Source organism: Ixodes scapularis, unplaced genomic scaffold (genome assembly GCF_016920785.2).
Source record: "Ixodes scapularis isolate PalLabHiFi unplaced genomic scaffold, ASM1692078v2 PGA_scaffold1__304_contigs__length_218370807, whole genome shotgun sequence".
In the NCBI taxonomy this organism is placed as follows: Eukaryota; Metazoa; Arthropoda; class Arachnida; order Ixodida; family Ixodidae; genus Ixodes; species Ixodes scapularis.
This window is the reverse complement of record NW_024609846.1, coordinates 85,826,135-85,843,795: the sequence shown is the minus strand read 5'-3', so window position 1 is coordinate 85,843,795 and position 17,661 is coordinate 85,826,135. Positions and strand designations below refer to the sequence as shown.

The 17,661-nt window shown below is 45.6% G+C and overlaps 1 protein-coding gene across 1 annotated transcript; it reads left to right on the top strand.

The window, feature by feature from the left end:
* The first annotated feature begins 2,697 nt into the window (after positions 1-2,697).
* Positions 2,698-17,018, top strand: LOC115333087 (glutathione S-transferase Mu 1). Its single transcript, XM_029995635.3, has 2 exons — positions 2,698-2,948; positions 16,179-17,018. The coding sequence occupies exons 1-2, from the start codon at positions 2,854-2,856 to the stop codon at positions 16,771-16,773; spliced, it is 690 nt and encodes a 229-aa protein (XP_029851495.2). The 5' UTR covers positions 2,698-2,853; the 3' UTR covers positions 16,774-17,018.
* Positions 17,019-17,661: the final 643 nt, after the last annotated feature.

The following is a 17,661-nucleotide window of genomic DNA, read 5'->3' as shown; positions in this document are numbered from 1 at the left end:
CCTCTATAGAAAATTTTATGGCCCAGAGTCTAAAGACTGGGAACCAATAAAATTGCTTTAGACGCCTATAGAATATTATATGGCCCTTTTCTAAAGACAGCGAACCAAGAAATGTTTTTTATCCGCCTATAAAAAATCCTTTGGCCCCGAGTTTAAATACTGGAAACCAATTATTTGTCTTTACTCGTCTATAGAAAAATTTATGGCCCCGAGTCTAAAGGCCAAGAACCAATACATTTTCTTTCCACGCCTATAGAAAATCACTACCGGTGCTTACTTTTTAGTAAAAACACTCCACGTTAGAATATTAAATCAATACTAAATTTTTGTAATGGAGGTGACAAACCCCAAGATATGTTCTCTGCTGTTGCAACGAGTCGGGAAAATTAGTAATATCGTTTGTTTGAAAAAGCCATTAAAATATTTGTGCCACAATTAAAATTAATTATTACCCCCCAAAAGTGAAAATAAATTACAATGGCGCCGAACACTGCAACCAAGCAATAGCTTGATTGCAATCTTCAGCACCAGTGTACTGCATGTCATCACTGCATTGTCAACGTGATTCATCAAACTTATTAAAAAGATAATCAATGAATTTTAGTTAATTAGCCTAATGATCTACATTTGCTTTTTTCAGGGTGTCGAATTAAGAGATGGGGGCTATTCCAAGAGACAATTCAAATAATGTATTAAGTACGAGTGATATTTGCTCCGCCTCTCCGTGTTTTTGAGACAAATGATGGGTCACCGGGAAAGTCGGATTCAAAAATTAGACTGCTATATATACAGCTAGTGCGAACATAGCATACGTTCGTACTAAATGTATAAATGGCAGTCCGGTGTTGCTGCGTTGTTGCTGTTCTGTGGGGTAGTGCTCTGCTTGTGTTGTGTGTACTCTGTGTGTTCAGAGATGTATGTATATCTACCATGTAGCGTTCACAAGTTTGGGGAACTTGAAGTAAATTTTTTAGAGTTTGCTGGCTAAAGAGAGCCATAGGATAAGCCATAAAGGAGTCTTTAGCCAACCATTAGAAAAGCTAAAGAGCGCTATGGCTGGACAGCGATAGGGCCATAGACAAAGCTAAAGAGCCCCATAAAGGCGACCATAAGAAATGCTAAAGACAGCCATAGAAAATTCTTTAGCTAATTGGGCCAAATAGCTAAAGCCGACCATACAAAGAATTTTCTATAGCCGACCATAGGACATTTTTGTATGGGAGGAAGCGCCACATGAGCGCTCCTTGGAGCGCTCACGTAGCGCTAACTTAGCGCTCCGCTGTATGTGTGAACCGGCCTTAACAGAAACAGAGTAGCAAGCGGGGGCAAATAAGCCCTAGATAACATCTCTGTCGCTCGATAAACCAAAATAGCAAATAAAAAAAAATAAAAGAATAACAACCAGTTGAGATTGAAGCACTTGTCCTGTCCGTGTTTCTTCGCTGTCCCCGTTTGTTCGCGCTTTTTTTAACTTGTTATCCTAATATGACTCGCCGCCGACGGTTGCCTGTGGACGAAGTATGTTGGACTTATTATAACTCGCCGCCAATGGTCGCCTGTGTACGAAGTACGCTGAACTAGATGTCACCCGCCGTCATTTACTGCATGCGGACGTCGGAGGCAAGTCCTAAGCCGTCCCTCTTTCACCTGTTCCTTGTAGTGCCGTGCCGAAAAGAAGCAGCTCCATGTTGGGCTTACCGAAGACGTTGGACTGCTGATCGGATGGTTCGAGGTCTGATTCCCGCTGAGCCTTTTGGTAAATCTCGCTAGTTGCGGTCAAGGGGACCTAGTTTTAATAATGTGCGAATTAGCTTGACGAAGAAGTATTTAAGAGCGATTCACAAACTTCCCCGAGTCCGACCGCTTGCGGCTGCAACGACTTGCGGCGTTAATCCTCTTACGGGTAGCTATGGCGACGGGGTTTTAACTTCCGCTTACGACCGCCCCGTTGCCAAAGCAATCCATAAAAAGAATAACGTCGCGAGCCGTTGCCAGTCGGACTCGGTCGGAGTCATGCAAATCTGTGAAGCAGCCTTAAGATTGCATGCTTACTTATTGCCTGCTAAAGGTTCTGCACGCTTTATATTGCCTTGGCTTGGCTTATTCGTCACATTCGAGTGAGACACGTTTTACATAAAATCCAGCCCATAAACGCATTTTGTATTTATAAAAGTTGGCGAGCCGCCAAGGTGGCAAACGATCATACTAAAAAAAAAAAAAAAGCCTTTCTTGCTTTCTTATTTTCTTTTTATTGTGAATATTAAAACAATTTGCTGTCGCAGTGATGGCAGATATCCCAGTCAAAGAGATAGTTAAAATGGCTATACGAACGAAATGGCAGTCGTGAATCGGTGAACCTGTACAAGCGTCCATCAACTCGAAGACAAAGAGAGGCAAGGTGCTCCTCCCACCCACAGACCTGAGCACTAAAATCACATTGGTAAAAACTATTAAAGGGTTTTCCGTCATTTGCCATCATTACTGAATGCGAGCTACAACTCTTGGTATTCAGAATCCTCACGAGGCAGCGGTGTAACCAGATTCTGGACGGCTCGAAGAACGCAATTCAATCATTAGGAATGTGGAGAGGATCTCCGACAGAATTTGGGCGCGTTCTGAGGCACAGGTGTCATTGTCGCTCGACGAACGGCGAGCAAGTGACCTTTCGCCGGCAAGGGACGCTCTGCTATCGTCTTTATCTTTCGGGGTAGGGGGTAGGGGGGCGGGGGCGTATCTTTTTTATTCGCGTTTATCGGGTGCTGAAGCGGCGATCAGATTGCTCGTAGGAGTTTCTAGTGTGAGTCGGCCGAGGTTGGTTGAAGTAGCCAGCATTGAGGACCAGCAGCGAGGGTCATGGCGCCCGTACTCGGATACTGGGACTTTAGGGGCCTCGCACAGTCCATCCGGGACCTGTTGGAGTACGCCAAGGTCGAGTACGAGGACAAGAGGTATGCGGCGCCCATTCCGAGGTTTGAAGAAGCGAAATCATAACGAAACAAGAACTGTACAAGAAAAAACCTTAAAAAAAAAAGGGGGGGGGGGGGGGGGGGGGAATAACAAAACGTTAAGGCGCAAACGAGTTGGTGCAGGTTTAACATAATTTAAGACAAAGCCCTGTGACTTGGAAAAAGACAAAGGACATCTTAACTAGGGATGCCGCGAACTTTTTTCGAACCGAAGGTTCTATGATCGAATCAAGCGGTTCGAAAGTTTCGAAAGATTTTGAATTTTCGAACTTTCCATATCGAGAAATTTCACGAAAGTTGAATTTTCGAATTCAAGCTAAGAAGTTCGACACTTTTCGAAATTTCGAACTTATTACGCTGCAAAATTCGATTCTTGTCAAACTTTCGGCCTTGGTAGACTAAAAAATGCGATGATTTTCGAACTTTCGCACTTCTTGGACTAAAAAGGTCGAAGCATTTCGATCTTTCGAACTTCCTACGCTCAAAAATTCGATCATTTTCGAGCTTTAAAAGTTAATAACCCAAAGAATTAAAAAATTATCGAACTTTCGATTCCTGAAAAGTCAAAAATTCGACGACCTCCGGCGTCGGATTTTTGACTTCTCATCAACCGAAACCGCCCGCCGGTCGAAACAGACCGGCAGGCGGTTTCATTTGGATTCAAGCAGTAAGGTACATTCGTAATTTTTATTTCGCATTTTTACATGCGGTGTTGCATTCCTTGCGAAAGACCATGCCGTTTATATCAATCATCTGGCATACTTGGTCTTAAAGATATACATTCCCGAAGGAGCAAGGAAGGACGACGGGGTTTTGACAATTGTCGTTTGTGCGATATTTGAAGCGCGCTATAGCCGAACCTATTTATGGTGGAGATGTTAAACTTTCTAAGAATGATTAAAAGGTTAAAAGGCGCGAACAAACAGGACGAAAAAAGAGACACGTACGACACGGACAGGCGCCAACTTCCAACTGATTTATTAAAACACGAATCATCGTCAAACTCGATCCCAATCGCCTAAACACATGCAACTGATAAAAAATGCTATCTCTCATTACACACATCCTTCAAGAAACACAATTTCTTTGGTTAACAGATAAAGAGATGGCATGCTTACGCATCTGTCAGCCGCTTTGTGTGTACAGAAAGCCTCGATTAGTTCTCTTTCCATTTTTTTCATTCCCTTTCTTGATAAACCTTGTGCGCTCAATCAAAGGTTCGCACCCACATCGTTTGCAGTGCTCCGCAAGATGCCGACCCGAATTATTGCGTACGGCAAGCTTATGTTCGCGCGCTCTTTCATTAAAACATCGGCCGGTCTGACCGATGTAAACTTGGCCGCAACTGAAAGGAATTTCATACACCACCTTAGTCACGCATTCGGTGTATCTTGTTACATGTTTCTTTGAGCACACTAAAGACTTTCGTTTAGTCATCGCGGGGCATATCTTTGAAAGTTTGCACGGGGCTGAGAAGACGACGTTAACCCTGTGTCTAACAGCCATCTTTTTTAAATTGTGGGACACTTTGTGCAAATATGGTATCACCTGCACTGGCATCTTGTCTGTCTTTTCACGACTTTTGTCAACACCCTCTCGTTTAATATCCTGTAAGAGAATGTACAATTCTCTGTACATTCCCCCAAAATAACCAAAACAATCATCCACATAGCGGAAGATCTTGACCACGTTCATCCCGTCAAGATTCCTCGATATGTGCTTGTCCATGGCAGAAAGATAAATGTCACACAAAACCGGTGCCACTGAAGAACCAACCAAGAACCGGGGTTGGCTAGCTTGAAAGACTATATACTGTACATAGCGCGTTCTCGGGTTTTGGTTTTGTTATGGGCATGACACCACTGTTGTAAATAAAATTTTCTAAACAAGAATGATCTATGTATAGCCTAGGTAAGTTGAAAAGTAATGAAAGTGCACAATAAGGACGAACACAAAGACTGAGAGGCAAAGAGGTCTTCGCATTCTTCTTTAGGGTGCGCTTTCACAACTCTTCAATATGCATAATCAACTCGCCTGCATCACTACGTTAGTCCCAGGTAAGTGTCGCCTTAAGATATGATTATCGTTGTTCAAGACGAGTTTTGAAGAAATATCCAAACACGTATTTACGAGCAATTATGCCCTAAACGTGGTAATTTTTTTCGTCTAAATTGTTCGAGGTATCGCATTTTAATTAACACCACGGACAGTACATATCATTACCATCTGCAGAATACAAAATAATGTATTTATTGTTTTTCCACATTGAGGAATAAATTAACTCATGGCGGAAATTTCTAAAATGATTCAAGTTCAGCACATCATAAAAATATATATATTTTTTTTATTCTTACACATTTGTTTAAAAAAATCTTGAAAGCTACACTACACTACTGCGGTTTGTGCAGGTAGGTTATACGGCCAGGCGGACATTATGAGGGTGTCTAATCTTTGCAATAAGTCGGCTAATTAATTAAAATTCGTTAATTAACTTTTTAATTAGTGGAAATAGACATATGGTTTTAATTAGAAACTTGTAAAGCATCATCGCAAACCACTAAATCAACCATTTTCGGAAGGATATAACGCCGGGGAAGCATTTTACAGCCTTCTGTAAAAACGCTCTATTTGGACGCGTTTCTAGATTGGGGTTTCTTATCGGAGCACATCACCGCGCCCGCGGTCCTGTCTGTCTATGCTAGATCGCAAACTCAACGATAAACTTAACTCAATCGGTCGCTGATTGGCTGCCCTTTTGGTCACGTGATGTGACGTTGCGATTGAGTTTTTCCCTATGGATTCCAATGGAGTTCGAGCTATGCTGGTGAAATAATGAAGTTAGCGGTGACGTCAAAATGTCGTCACGATTCAGTTTGGCGATCGAGATAACTTTGTAGTGGTCAGGCAGCCGGAGTTGCCAGACTGCTTCCCAGTGGCTGAGACGCGCAACTCACGTGCGCCGTACTTCCCTCCATTCTACGAGGGAGGCGAGGAGGCGGCTTCACGCCGCGACCACCGGGGAGCAGGATTGCGGGCGCGTACATGCGCTCCGATAAGAAACCGAAATCTGGAAACGCGTCTTCTTCTTCTTCTTGTTGTAAGGTCCAGAGAAGGAAAGGGAAAGCCGGGAGAGATGTTGGCCTCCTGTACGGGGCGAGTCGCTACTCGGCTTGGGGAAGGGGGAGGAGCCGTAGGTGGCTAAAAGAGATAGTGTGGAAATTTGGAAACCAGTCCAATAATGTGATGGGGCTTTGGCACGAGTGTGGGTTGGGGCGTTGGCACGAGTGTGGGTTTCAATTTAACAACCTTGCTGCTTGCGGTGTCTGGTATTTGATCAAAGACGGTCTGCCAAACCAGTCTCACTCAAAAAATCCAAGAGGTCTTTGTAAGCCCTCTGGACAAGCCGACGTGGGACTTCTGGGACGAGGAGTTCCCGAGTGTTGGAGGAAGGAAGTCCATTGAAAGTGTAGCGTTCAAACAAGGTTTTACGCTCTTCGTATTCTGTGCATACTAGTAGCACGTGTTCAATGTCCTCTAGGGCTGCACAGTGTAAGCAATCAGGACTATTGACTCGTTGAAGCTTGTGCAGAGTTGACCTTGTGTTTGCGCAGTTTGCCCTCAGCCGATGTAACATTGACGCTTGTTCTCTTGACAGCTTGCGCGGGATTGCTGGAGGGGGCCGTCCTTCAGCCGTCTCTCGGAGTGGGTGGCGCTTCTGGTAGAAATTTCGTATAAATCGCCATGCCTCGTTGTACCGGCGAAGAGAAATGGTTGGGGTCTCAAGTCCATAGGCTTCAGTAGCGAGGGCATCCGCCTTCTCATTTCCGGCAATTCCAGTGTGCGCAGGACACCTCTGAAAAGCAAGTTGCCAACCCTTTCTTTCAGCCTACCTGGCAGATGCTACAGTTGATGCAGTCAATGGAGTGCCAGTCTCGGGGTTCCGGAGAAGATGAAGAGCAGATTTCGAATCTGTGAGGATGACTGCTCTCCCTGGCGTTCCACTTCGCACTAGGAGCTCCAAAGCCCGGCAAATGGCCACCAGCTCCGCAGTAGTAGAGGTTGTGGCGACGTTTAGTCTGTCTGCAATGCAGACGTTGTGAGTTGGGATGAAGACTGCTGTCGTGGTAGTTCCTGTCGCAGGACTAGTGGAGCCGTCGGTGTATACTTGCAGCCATCCAATATACTCTGTGTAGAGTAATTCCTGGGTCAAAAGGCGAGAAATTGTCCCAGAAACATTCGCCTTGCTATGCATGTAAGGGAGAGTTTCACTTATCGTCAGTGGTACTTGTAGATGGGGCTGCGGGGGTGAAGGGATATGTCCGGGTGGTCCTATAAGATCTTCGAACTGTCTAGCCAAATAGCCAAAGCGGGAGTTGGGGCGGTCAACGACGTGTGAGAGTAGTGAACTCCCAGAGGACACATCACGTCAACCCGGAGAAAAACAGGCCATTCTTCGGCAGCAACGAGTGTGGCAACGTTTCCCGCGTATCGCGGCAGTCCGACGCACATCCTTAGTGCCACACGGTGAAATGTTTCAACATCACGTTGTTGTGCTGGTCCGATTTTGAGAAGTGGCAACGTATATTGTAGGCGGGAAAGGATTAAACCTTTATCTAACTGAAGGAGGGCGTGCTGTGGTGTTCCCCAGGCATGGCCGCGGAGGCACCGCGGAACTCTGAGAAGGTTGCGGCACTTGGAGAGAACTTTGCGGACTTCCGGTCTCCAGGTTACTCGATCATCCAACAACAATCCAAGATATCTATGTGTCCTCACTCTCTTGACTGGCATCCCAGCCATCTCGAATTGCAGCGCTCGTTCGGGGGGGCGTCCTCTCGGACTGTAAAGCAGCGCTGCTGTTTTCTCAAGGGAAAGTGTCAGTCCGAGTTTTTCGATGGCAATGCAGATTGCATCGAGTGCCTCTTGGAGTTGACAACGAATCTTCCTTGCCCTTCGAGTTAGGCCAGCGCACCAAAGAGCCACGTCATGCGCATAGATGGATATCTGTACAAGGAACGGTCCCTGCTGGCGAAGTGAGCTTGGAAGCGTTGCCAAGGCCACATTGAACAGTAGAGGACTAAGGGCACTTCCCTGAAGAACGCCCTGAGTCACAGTGCGTGGACTGCTAAGCGCCCCCGGGACCCTGACCCGAATCGTTCTATCAGAGAGAAATGCCTTAATATATTCAAGCATTTTCCCTTTTACTCCGAGATATCTGAGGCGCTGGAGGATAACATTATGCGGAAGTGCATCAAATGCCCGCTTTATGTCTAAGAACACACAGTGAAGCATGCTGCGGCGTGCTTTTGCCTCTTCGAGTGCAGATGCAAAGTCTCCCATTGCGTCTGCTGTACACCTCTTCGCACGAAATCCTGACAGCTGGTGTGGAATCGCATGTGATTGCTCTAGGTGCCATGTCAGGCGTCTCAAGACCAGGCGCTCAAGTAGCTTTCACAGGCAGCTTGTCAGGGACACAGGTCTATAGGATGAGGAGGAGTGGCTCGGCTTACCGCATTTCAAAACCGGAATTACGATTGATTCTAGCCAGGTCATAGGCAGAATGCCTGTTCTCCATATTGAGTTGAATGTCTCTAAAAGTTGTGGATGATAAGCTTGGTCTATGTTTTTCAATGCTTGATACGTGATTCCATCTGGCTCGGGTGCACTTCGGCGTTTGCAGTGTCGGAGCACATACTGCAGTTCAAATATGGTGAAGTCGTCATCCGCCGTGGATGCTTCAGAAATGGAAGTGCCTATCAGCTCTTGGGGTAAAGCCACGGCTGGTGGAGGAAGGGGGCACGCCAATTAATCAGCTAGCAGTTCTGCCGTTTCAGTCATGGTTCTGTCGTTCCTGATGGCGAGTGCTGCAATTGGGTGACGAGGGACCATCGCAGCTGCCAAGGCGCCAACTAACCGCCAAGCTTGCGCGGCTCCCCTCGGATTCCCGAAGGAAATACATTTTTCAGCCCATTGATAGCGCTGCAATTTTTTCGTTTGCCTCCTGAACGCCGCATCTATTTTTTGTAACGTGCCCAGTCGTATTCTGTATCTGTGTGCATAGCCCGTCGTTGGGCTTGTCTCCGTGCCGCTCGGAGGTTGAGAAACTCTAGGCCCGGAACAGGTCGCGTGATGGGAACCTTCACTAGTCGGGTCGCTCGTCGAATGCAGTTTTCAATGATGGCAGGTAGGTCTGTAGCGTCAGCCGCAGTTACCGATGCTGCCATATATTCACGGTAAAGGTCCCAGTTGACTACTTTGCATGTTCTGGTGGCGACTGCACTTGCGTTCGGCGAGGCTATAATGATGGGAACATGGTTGCTAACCCATGTGTCTGGTTGTATTGCCCACGACACTTTGATCGCAGGCGATGCAAATGTGAGATCAAGGACGCTTTACGGATAAATGTGGGTGCTCCGCTGTTTAGAGTTGTGAGGTTCAGGGCCGCAATGGTGTCTTCCAGGCGTCTTCCCCTTCTGTTGGTTCGGATATCACCCAGTTGATGTTGTGTGCGTTGAAATCTCCAGCTAATAAAAGTTCACCTTTAGCTCTCTGTTGAATTTGGTGCAACACATCAGGGTCCCATGTGCCCCCAGGGGCTACGTAAATGGAAACTATTGTGGTGTCTCTCGTGCCGAGCCTTACTGTGACTCCCGCATACTCTGCCGTTAATGAGCAGAGATCTGAAAGGTCCAGGACGCTTTAATGGAGGCTTGATCTCACCAAAAGTGAAACTCGAGACCTAGTTTTTGAGTCAATTGTGGTAGAATTGTAGAAGGCATATGGAGAGAGTCGTACCTCACCGTGTAGGATGTTGGTTTCTTGAAGTGCAACTACATCTATGGTTCTCTGCTGTAGAATTTTCCGAAGTTCGGAAATGCGTGTACGAAGGCCGTTCACGTTCCATTAGAGAATCGATGGGAATTCGGGGTTCCGGTTTCGTTGACACGGCCTGTTGGCTTTCCTTCCCTTTACTATGACTCCATAAGAGGAAGAATCATGCTAAGGAATGAGAGGAGAAGTCGTGCCCACTGCGCATCCACAGTAGATAGAAAAGCGTAAGCCATGCGGGTTGCCTTCTGAAGAAGGGGAATTCAGCTTTCCCATGCAGATTTAGCTGTAGGTTCAGCACTCGAGCTGGGAGGAGGCTGCGGCTTCAGTGCAGGCGTCACATTCAATGCTGGTCTGACAGTGTCGGCTTTCGATTCCACAGTGCAGGTGTGGTGGTTGTTCAGTTGAGATGCTCCCTTCGTCGTTTTGCCTTTTCGCTGAAGTGCTGCAGCGTAATCCACAGCGCTGACATTAGGCTCCTTGATGGGATCATTCCTTCTTTTCGGTGGGCTTGGAGGGGGCTGACCATTCTGATTTGCGTTGGCTGTCTTATACTGTTGGACAGCTGTCCTTGCAGCACGAAAATCAACGGCATGTTGACATGCATAGTTGCGAGTCTCGCTTTCCATTTGGGGCAGGATGAAGAAGTGGCAGCGTAAGGTTGTCCACAGTTGACACACTTTTCTTGCGCCGAACACTCGATGTTGCTCTCACGTAAATCTCCGCAGCGGCTACGAATAGGAGGTCGCTTGCAAGTCGCTTCTCGGCGTCCAAATAGGGCGTTTTTACAGAACGCCGTGAAATGCTGCCCCGGCGTTATATCCTTCTAAAAATAGTTGATTTAGGGGTTTTCGATGATGCTCAGCAAGTTTCTAATTGAAACTATATGTTTATTTTCAGTAATTAAAAAGTCATTTAACGAATTTTAATCAATTAGCCGACTTATTGCAAAGATTAACCACCCATATAATGTCCGCTGGCCGTATAACCCACCTGCAGAAACCGCATTAGTGTAGCTTTCACGTGTTTTTGTTTTTTTTAAACAAATGTGTAAGAATAAAGGAAAACACCCTATATATATATATATATATATATATATATATATATATATATATATATATATATATATATATATATATATATATATATATATATATATAGTTATTTATTTATTTATTTATTTAACGTTTCTGGTGCGTGATTCTTTTAGCCTGTACACATTTTGGTAGGAGAAACTTGTTTCGCAGTTCTGGGCCTCTGTATATGCAAGAATACAACACTTCCGGTGGGTTCTTGATAGTTATATTTTCTCTCCAGCTTTGTATTTTTGCATTTATTGTTATGGTTATTTATTTATTAATATTTTTTTGTAACTGGCACAGTTATTTCGGTCAAAGAGACATAGCTTTGAACTCCCGAACCACCGAGCATGTGACGAGTAGTGCCTTCTGACAACGAGTTTCTAACAATGACCATCTACGCGATCTTTTATGCAGTGAAGAGCGACAGTAGCTATACATATGTCTAAGTAATTTCAGATTAAAACAAGCTTGACCATGCCGTCTTTCCCCCTATTGTTTTCTTTAACTGACCGAAATATCGGGGGGGGGGGGGGGGGGGGGGGGGAGAGAGACTGGAGCACCCCCCCCCCCCCCCCGTTTTTCCTTTGCGGACGCCACTGGTACGGTAGAACGCTCCTCGACCTCAAGTTGTGTCAGTTTCTGTGTTTTTTGCTCGGAATTTCTTCTGTCCTGGAAAATAAACCTCCAAAGCAATTACAAACTAAAAAATTGTGAAGGTGCAGGCGAGCTGGTGAATGTTGATCATGATGCAAAATCCCGAGACTGGGAATCAAATTCGCAAGAAATAGTGCAAGAAGGAAGAAAAAAAGGTGACAGGACAGCGTCTCAAACTCAGCTGAGTTGAGTTTGAGATGTTGTCCTGAGACGTTGTCCTGAGCTGAGTTTTCAGCTGAGTTGAATTTGAGACGTTGTCCTGTCCCCTTTTTTTGCCTTCTTACACTTTTTCTTTCAAAATTCATCCCCAGAGCTGAGTTTGAGGCGTTGTACTGTCCCTTTTTTTTTGTCTTTTTACACTTTTTCTTACAAATTTCATTCCCAGTCTCAGGATTTCGCATCATGTACAAACTAAGCATGCTATATGCCAGCGTCACTCGGGTGGCGTTCGACCGGATTACTAGCGTCCAAGGAGGTAGGGAGGCAGTTTGCCAGATCGCTTCAAGGTTTTTCTGAGCCTCAACCACCTGCCTGTCCCTGGCCGTTTCGAACTGGATGAGTATCGTTAAACAGTGCGTTCGTGTGATCACTACTTCGTGATGCATGTTGATGACCACCCCGGGCTGGCGGTCACAATTACTGATCTATTGTCACACGTCACTGTGCACTGGCAAATATTCCAGCACATTCGGGACGCTCGTCGTCTCATTTAATTCTCCTAATAAACTTCGGGCAGTCTAAATATCACATTCGAACTTTTCTAAACCTGGTTTCGTGAAAACCAGTGAGGCGTGAAAACGTTATTTGAAACTGAAACTGTGGCGGAATATGAAAACCGGACTTCGAACATTGCGCACTTGGACTTGAAAGAAATTCGAAACCTTCGAGGTTTCTTCTTTCGAATTTAGCCCTAAAAGAGAATCGAAACCTTCGACCTTTTCGAACTTTATGTAGAAAGAAATTTGAAATCTTCGAATTGATCGAACTTTATGTCTACAAGAAGTTGAAACGTTCGAATTTTTCCAATTTCAGATCCAAAGAAATTCGAAACATTCGAATCTCTGGAATTTCAAGTTAGGAAAGTTCGAAATCTTCGATTTTCTTGAACCTCAAGTAAAAAATATTCGAAATAATCGAACCCGAACTTTTAGAAACCGTGAAAGCTTCAAAATTTTCGAACTCGAAACTCCACGATTTTTGAAAGTTGCGAATTTTTTTTATTTCTAACTTCTGTACGGTCGAAAATATCGAAACCTTTTGAATTCGAACATAAGTTCGGTTCAAAAATATCCAAAGCTTTCGAATTCGAATCTATTGTGGTTCGCGGCATCCCTAAACCCAACACGCAGTCTCAGACTCTGTGTGCTGCGTTAGCCATCGTCTTTTCCTCAGTCCCGGAGGTTTTTCTTAAATTAGGGCAAACTACAGGGTGAAACAATGAGACTCCAGGCTCTTTACATCGACCGGAAAATTCGGTTTCTTAACCTATCGCGCAACGACTTTGTGCAGCGTTGCCCCCAGATGGTGCATTTTTTTGTAAAATTTGCGAAGAGCGAACTTACCTGAGGAAAAAGTAAAGAAAGAAAAAGTCTTAGCTCCTATGGAAACGCAGCGACGCCACCGGTCTGCAAACAGCACGGCGCCGTTTCGCACGGGAGACAAGAGATGGCGCAAGCGGTCACAACGCCAACTGCCGCCAACGAACGAGCAGACGACGCCGAGAGCCGGACCTTTTGCAGACAAGGAACTGTAGTTCCTTGCTGTTACCGCGCCTGTCTTTTTTGTTTCTGCGACTGTCACCGCCTGCGGAACGCGCGCCGCTTTTGAGTTGAAAAGATCGTCTGCTAAAAAGGCCTGCTCTCGGCGCCGTATGCTCGTTCGTTGGCGGCGTTTGTTGCGCCATCTCTTGTCTCCCGTGCGAAACGGCGCCGTGTTGTTTGCAGACCGGTGGCGTCACTGCGTTTCCATAGGAGTTAAGCCTTTTTCTTTCTTTATTTCTTTCTCGGGTAAGTTCGCTCTTCGCAAATTTTACAAAAAAAAAATGCACCATCTGTGGGCAACGCTGCACAAAGTCGTAGCGCGATAGTTAAGAAACCGAATTTTCCGGTCGATTTAAAGAGCCTGGAGTCTCCTTGTTTCACCCTGTATATGTCACGGATAGCTTCAGAAACCCGAGAAAGGGGGGGGGGGGGGGGGGTCAGTCGCGAGTATTTTTGTGTTTTGCTTCGCAGCTAACGACACCGCGGTATGAGCCGATGCCGAAGAACTTATCGGGAAGTAAAATAAATTAACATAATATGCCAACCCCGAATTTTTCTTAATTGTGACTACACTCTGTTTCAATCCTAGTCCGAGCGCAGCCCACGTTTCGATCCGATGGAGTCAATCGAGCAAGGCCGCGAACATTGACCTGGCTTGTACTCTTTGTACACTCTCTATTACCAGCTAAGCCAATCACGCACGGGATATGCGCCGTGATCCTATGCTTTTTTTTTTGCGTGATTGGTCTGAGTTGTGACATTAATGCAAGCGTGACGGTTTGCATTGCTTATTGTCACACATCACATTGCGTTTTCTTGTCTAAACATTTATTTCGGTGTCGTCTTTCGCTGAGCTGCCTCCTAAGTCGCGGTGATTGGCTCTCCAAGTGTTGTGCGGGAAAGTAGACAAACGGGCTTTTTTTAGAGTGATATATTTCCACTTTACGCTACGCAAGTGAAGAGAGCATATAGCACATGAACCCAAGACATTGTTGCCAGGAAGATTGAGGAAATGAAGGTTCGGCCCCTATTCATTCAATTTCATTTACGTTTCCGTTGGCGTCAAAGGGTTTTTAGCGATGTTCATTGTAGTCACTGGCAAGGTGAGAGCGGCAAAGAGGAGCTTCAGTATTTCCGCCTCAACCCCAGCTTCTGCCCTTCGACAGCTCTTTGGCGTCTTGTTCACTTTGAGTGTGGCTTCCGCCGTTCTGCACCTGGAGTGCAGCACGGCGGAAGGCATGGAGCACTTTCTGGAGGCAAGGAGTTCAAACGGCACGCCCTGCCGTTCATATACTGTCAGTGACTATAGGGGCTTTTCGCTGCTTATAAGGGGGTTCCTACGTGTCCGGTCAAATCTAGTCTATCTGGTCTACGTTAAACTGATATAATATCATGAACTTTTTCTACAAGCTATAGGTTTCAAAAGATATCGTCGAACCCCGCACGATTTTTTTTTAAGATTTCAGTTGTTAGGGTAGTTTAGAAAGTAGTATGAGGCTAAATTTATAGACAGCAACAACCCTGACAGTTATATTCCAAGGCAGCTAGTGTCGATCAAGGGTACGCACCACAAATATTTTGACATTTATTAGCATACCTCGTATAAGATATTAATTTTTGCTGATCGATTTGCTTAAAAGATAAATATATTCTACTTACAGGCAGAACGCGAGCCAACATAGCTGGTAAGCTCCGTACATTCTCAAGGGGCGGGATTCAAATAAGCGAATACCAATAAAGAAAACGCCTTTATAGTAAATAAATGTCATCTCGCTGTCATTATACTTCGCCTCATCCTACGATGGACTAAAGGTGAAAGCCACGGGCCGCCAGGACCAATCACGTTCCACGCTAAACTATGACATGCCTAACGTTGATTAAGATTGGACAAAAATGCTCCGAATCCAAAAACGCTGCGTCATTTCTGTAGTTTCGACACTGCAAAGAGCCAGTACGTCGTGACTTTCTTTGCAATGTAGTATTCTTGAGTCACTCATTGCTCCCTCCGAACCACTGTCCGCCCGTTCCCATCAGTGATCGGAGACGTGGGCACCGATACGTGCATCGGAGCGAAATACCACACAATGTCTAAGTTGCTCGTGATTGGATCTGGCGGTTCGTAGTTTCTGCCTTTAGTCCATCGTAAGGTGAGACGAAGTATAGAAGCTGTTTCATACCTCACTGACTCCCCCTTGCGACTGAGCGATGCAATAATTTTACGAATGGTTAAGGTTTTGTTTACCTTTGCTAAGGCATTATTGACACATATCTATCTAGACAAAACTTAAACTATATAAAATTATGAGTAAATATTTAAAAGCAAACAGGCCATTATTTTTCAGAAACTTGATATGCTTTTAGTTACCCTTAGTAGAACGAGTTTGTTGTCGGACAGTGTCACTTGCAGAACTTCCATTTAGACTGGGTCGTACATGATAAAGTCTATTAAAGCTTAATTTCGTAATCTTGCCGTATTTCGCGTGTTTACCAGCTATCTGCATCAAAATCATTGTCTAATGCAATACCAAAGACCACCTTCGCGTATTTTATGTCTGTCTGACCCAGTTTCCGATTTTTGATTCCAAAAATTACGCCTCAGTTCGCCTTTTTTTTTTTTTTTAACAACCAAACATGTGTAAGGTTGTCATGTTGTCACTTCACGGCAGTGTTTGCAATGAAGAATTCGCAGAAGCTGCCAAGCTCCGCTATTTAAAACATATATTAATGTAATTTTATTGACGTGAGCCCGTTGGGAAAGTGCAAAAAACTTCGGAAAGAATTAAGAAAGAGCTGTATTGGTATGGGTCTTTCAAAAATCGCCTGCTTCTGCTGCAATCTTGAGATGACGATTTTGTATCTTTGTTTTTTTCCTGTCCTATCCGGACACGCAGGTATGGCTACGGCAGCGACCCCAACTGGACAAGAGAAGAGTGGCTCGCGGACAAGCCAAACCTAGGCCTGGACTTCCCCAACCTCCCGTACTACCTGGACGGCGACGTCAAGCTCACCCAGAGCTTGGCCATCCTGAGGTACCTGGGTCGCAAGCACGGCCTCGCACCCAAGAGCGACGAGCTGCAGAGCCAAGTGGACGTTGTCGAGATGCAGGCCCTCGACCTCATAAGGTCCGTCGCCCGGCTTTGCTACGACTCCGGATATTCGGACGACAAGCTGCGTCAGTTCCTAGTAGACTCTGCCGAGAAGCTCCGGCAGTTCGAAGCACTGCTCGCGAAGAACGGTCCCTTCGCTATTGGCGAGGAGGTAACTTACGTGGATTTCCTGCTCTTCGAGGCCCTGGCGTTCGTCCGCGCCGTGGAGCCCAGCAACTTCAAGAAGAATTTCCCTTCGTTAGTGCAATACAGCGAGCGCGTGGCAGGACTTCCCGGCCTGCGCGAGTACCTTGCTTCGCCCCGTTTCAAGCCCTGGCCCTTCCTTAGCCCGCTCGGTTCGGCGCTGGGACTACAGCATAAGCCACCTTCTGACGATTAAAACAAAGTTGGAGCTTTCACTGTGATCCTCAAACAAATCGGTAATTTTTTATGTATTCTCCGCAAGAAAAAGGTCACTACCTGGCGAAGGATTGATGATCGACTGGTCAGGACACGGAAATGTTTTACTTGCCATGGAAGCATCACTACAACTGACACCGCGACGTCAAATCGCTCGTAAGTCCTCTACTTAATACTCGTGTCTCAAAACGTAGACAAAAATAACAATGTCTTTTCGAAACCATAGACGCACGTGGACGGTAACGATGCTTGTTGTTTATCAAAAGGAACAGACGTTTCGCAAGATTGTGGCTCAAATAAAAGACACACAACCAAAATATGACTTTTATAGATTTCGTTTTTTTTAATAGTTGACTATGGTATCTAAAAACGAATAGCTTGCAGAAACCACTATTCGCGGTTGTCTATGAATTGCGATAACATTCATCATGTTCACCTTTATTTTGTTACGAGGCCAAGGTCGACGTCAAGGACGACGTTCTTGAGGGCGAGGTTAAGAACGACGTCTAGGACGACTTCAAGGGCGTCTAGGACGACGTCCAGGGCGACACCTTGCGGGCGAAGTCAAAAACAACCTGTAGGACAACCTCAAGGACGACGTCAAAGACGATGTCGGGGACAAATACGCTAAATAAACGTTGCGTTGATTTAGGGTTGATGCGTTCTTCATGAATAAACGATTTTAAGATCGTGACTTGTTTTCCCACCTATTTAACTGGAAAACTAAATTGGTGCATAGGTCACGTGACGTCAATTTTCCCGCTAAATTAAGCGGGAACGTAAACGCGTCTGTAGTTCCCGTAAAGTCGGGTTATGTGGCATCAAGTTTCCCGCCAAACTTAGCGGGAAAACTAAACCATACTGCGCA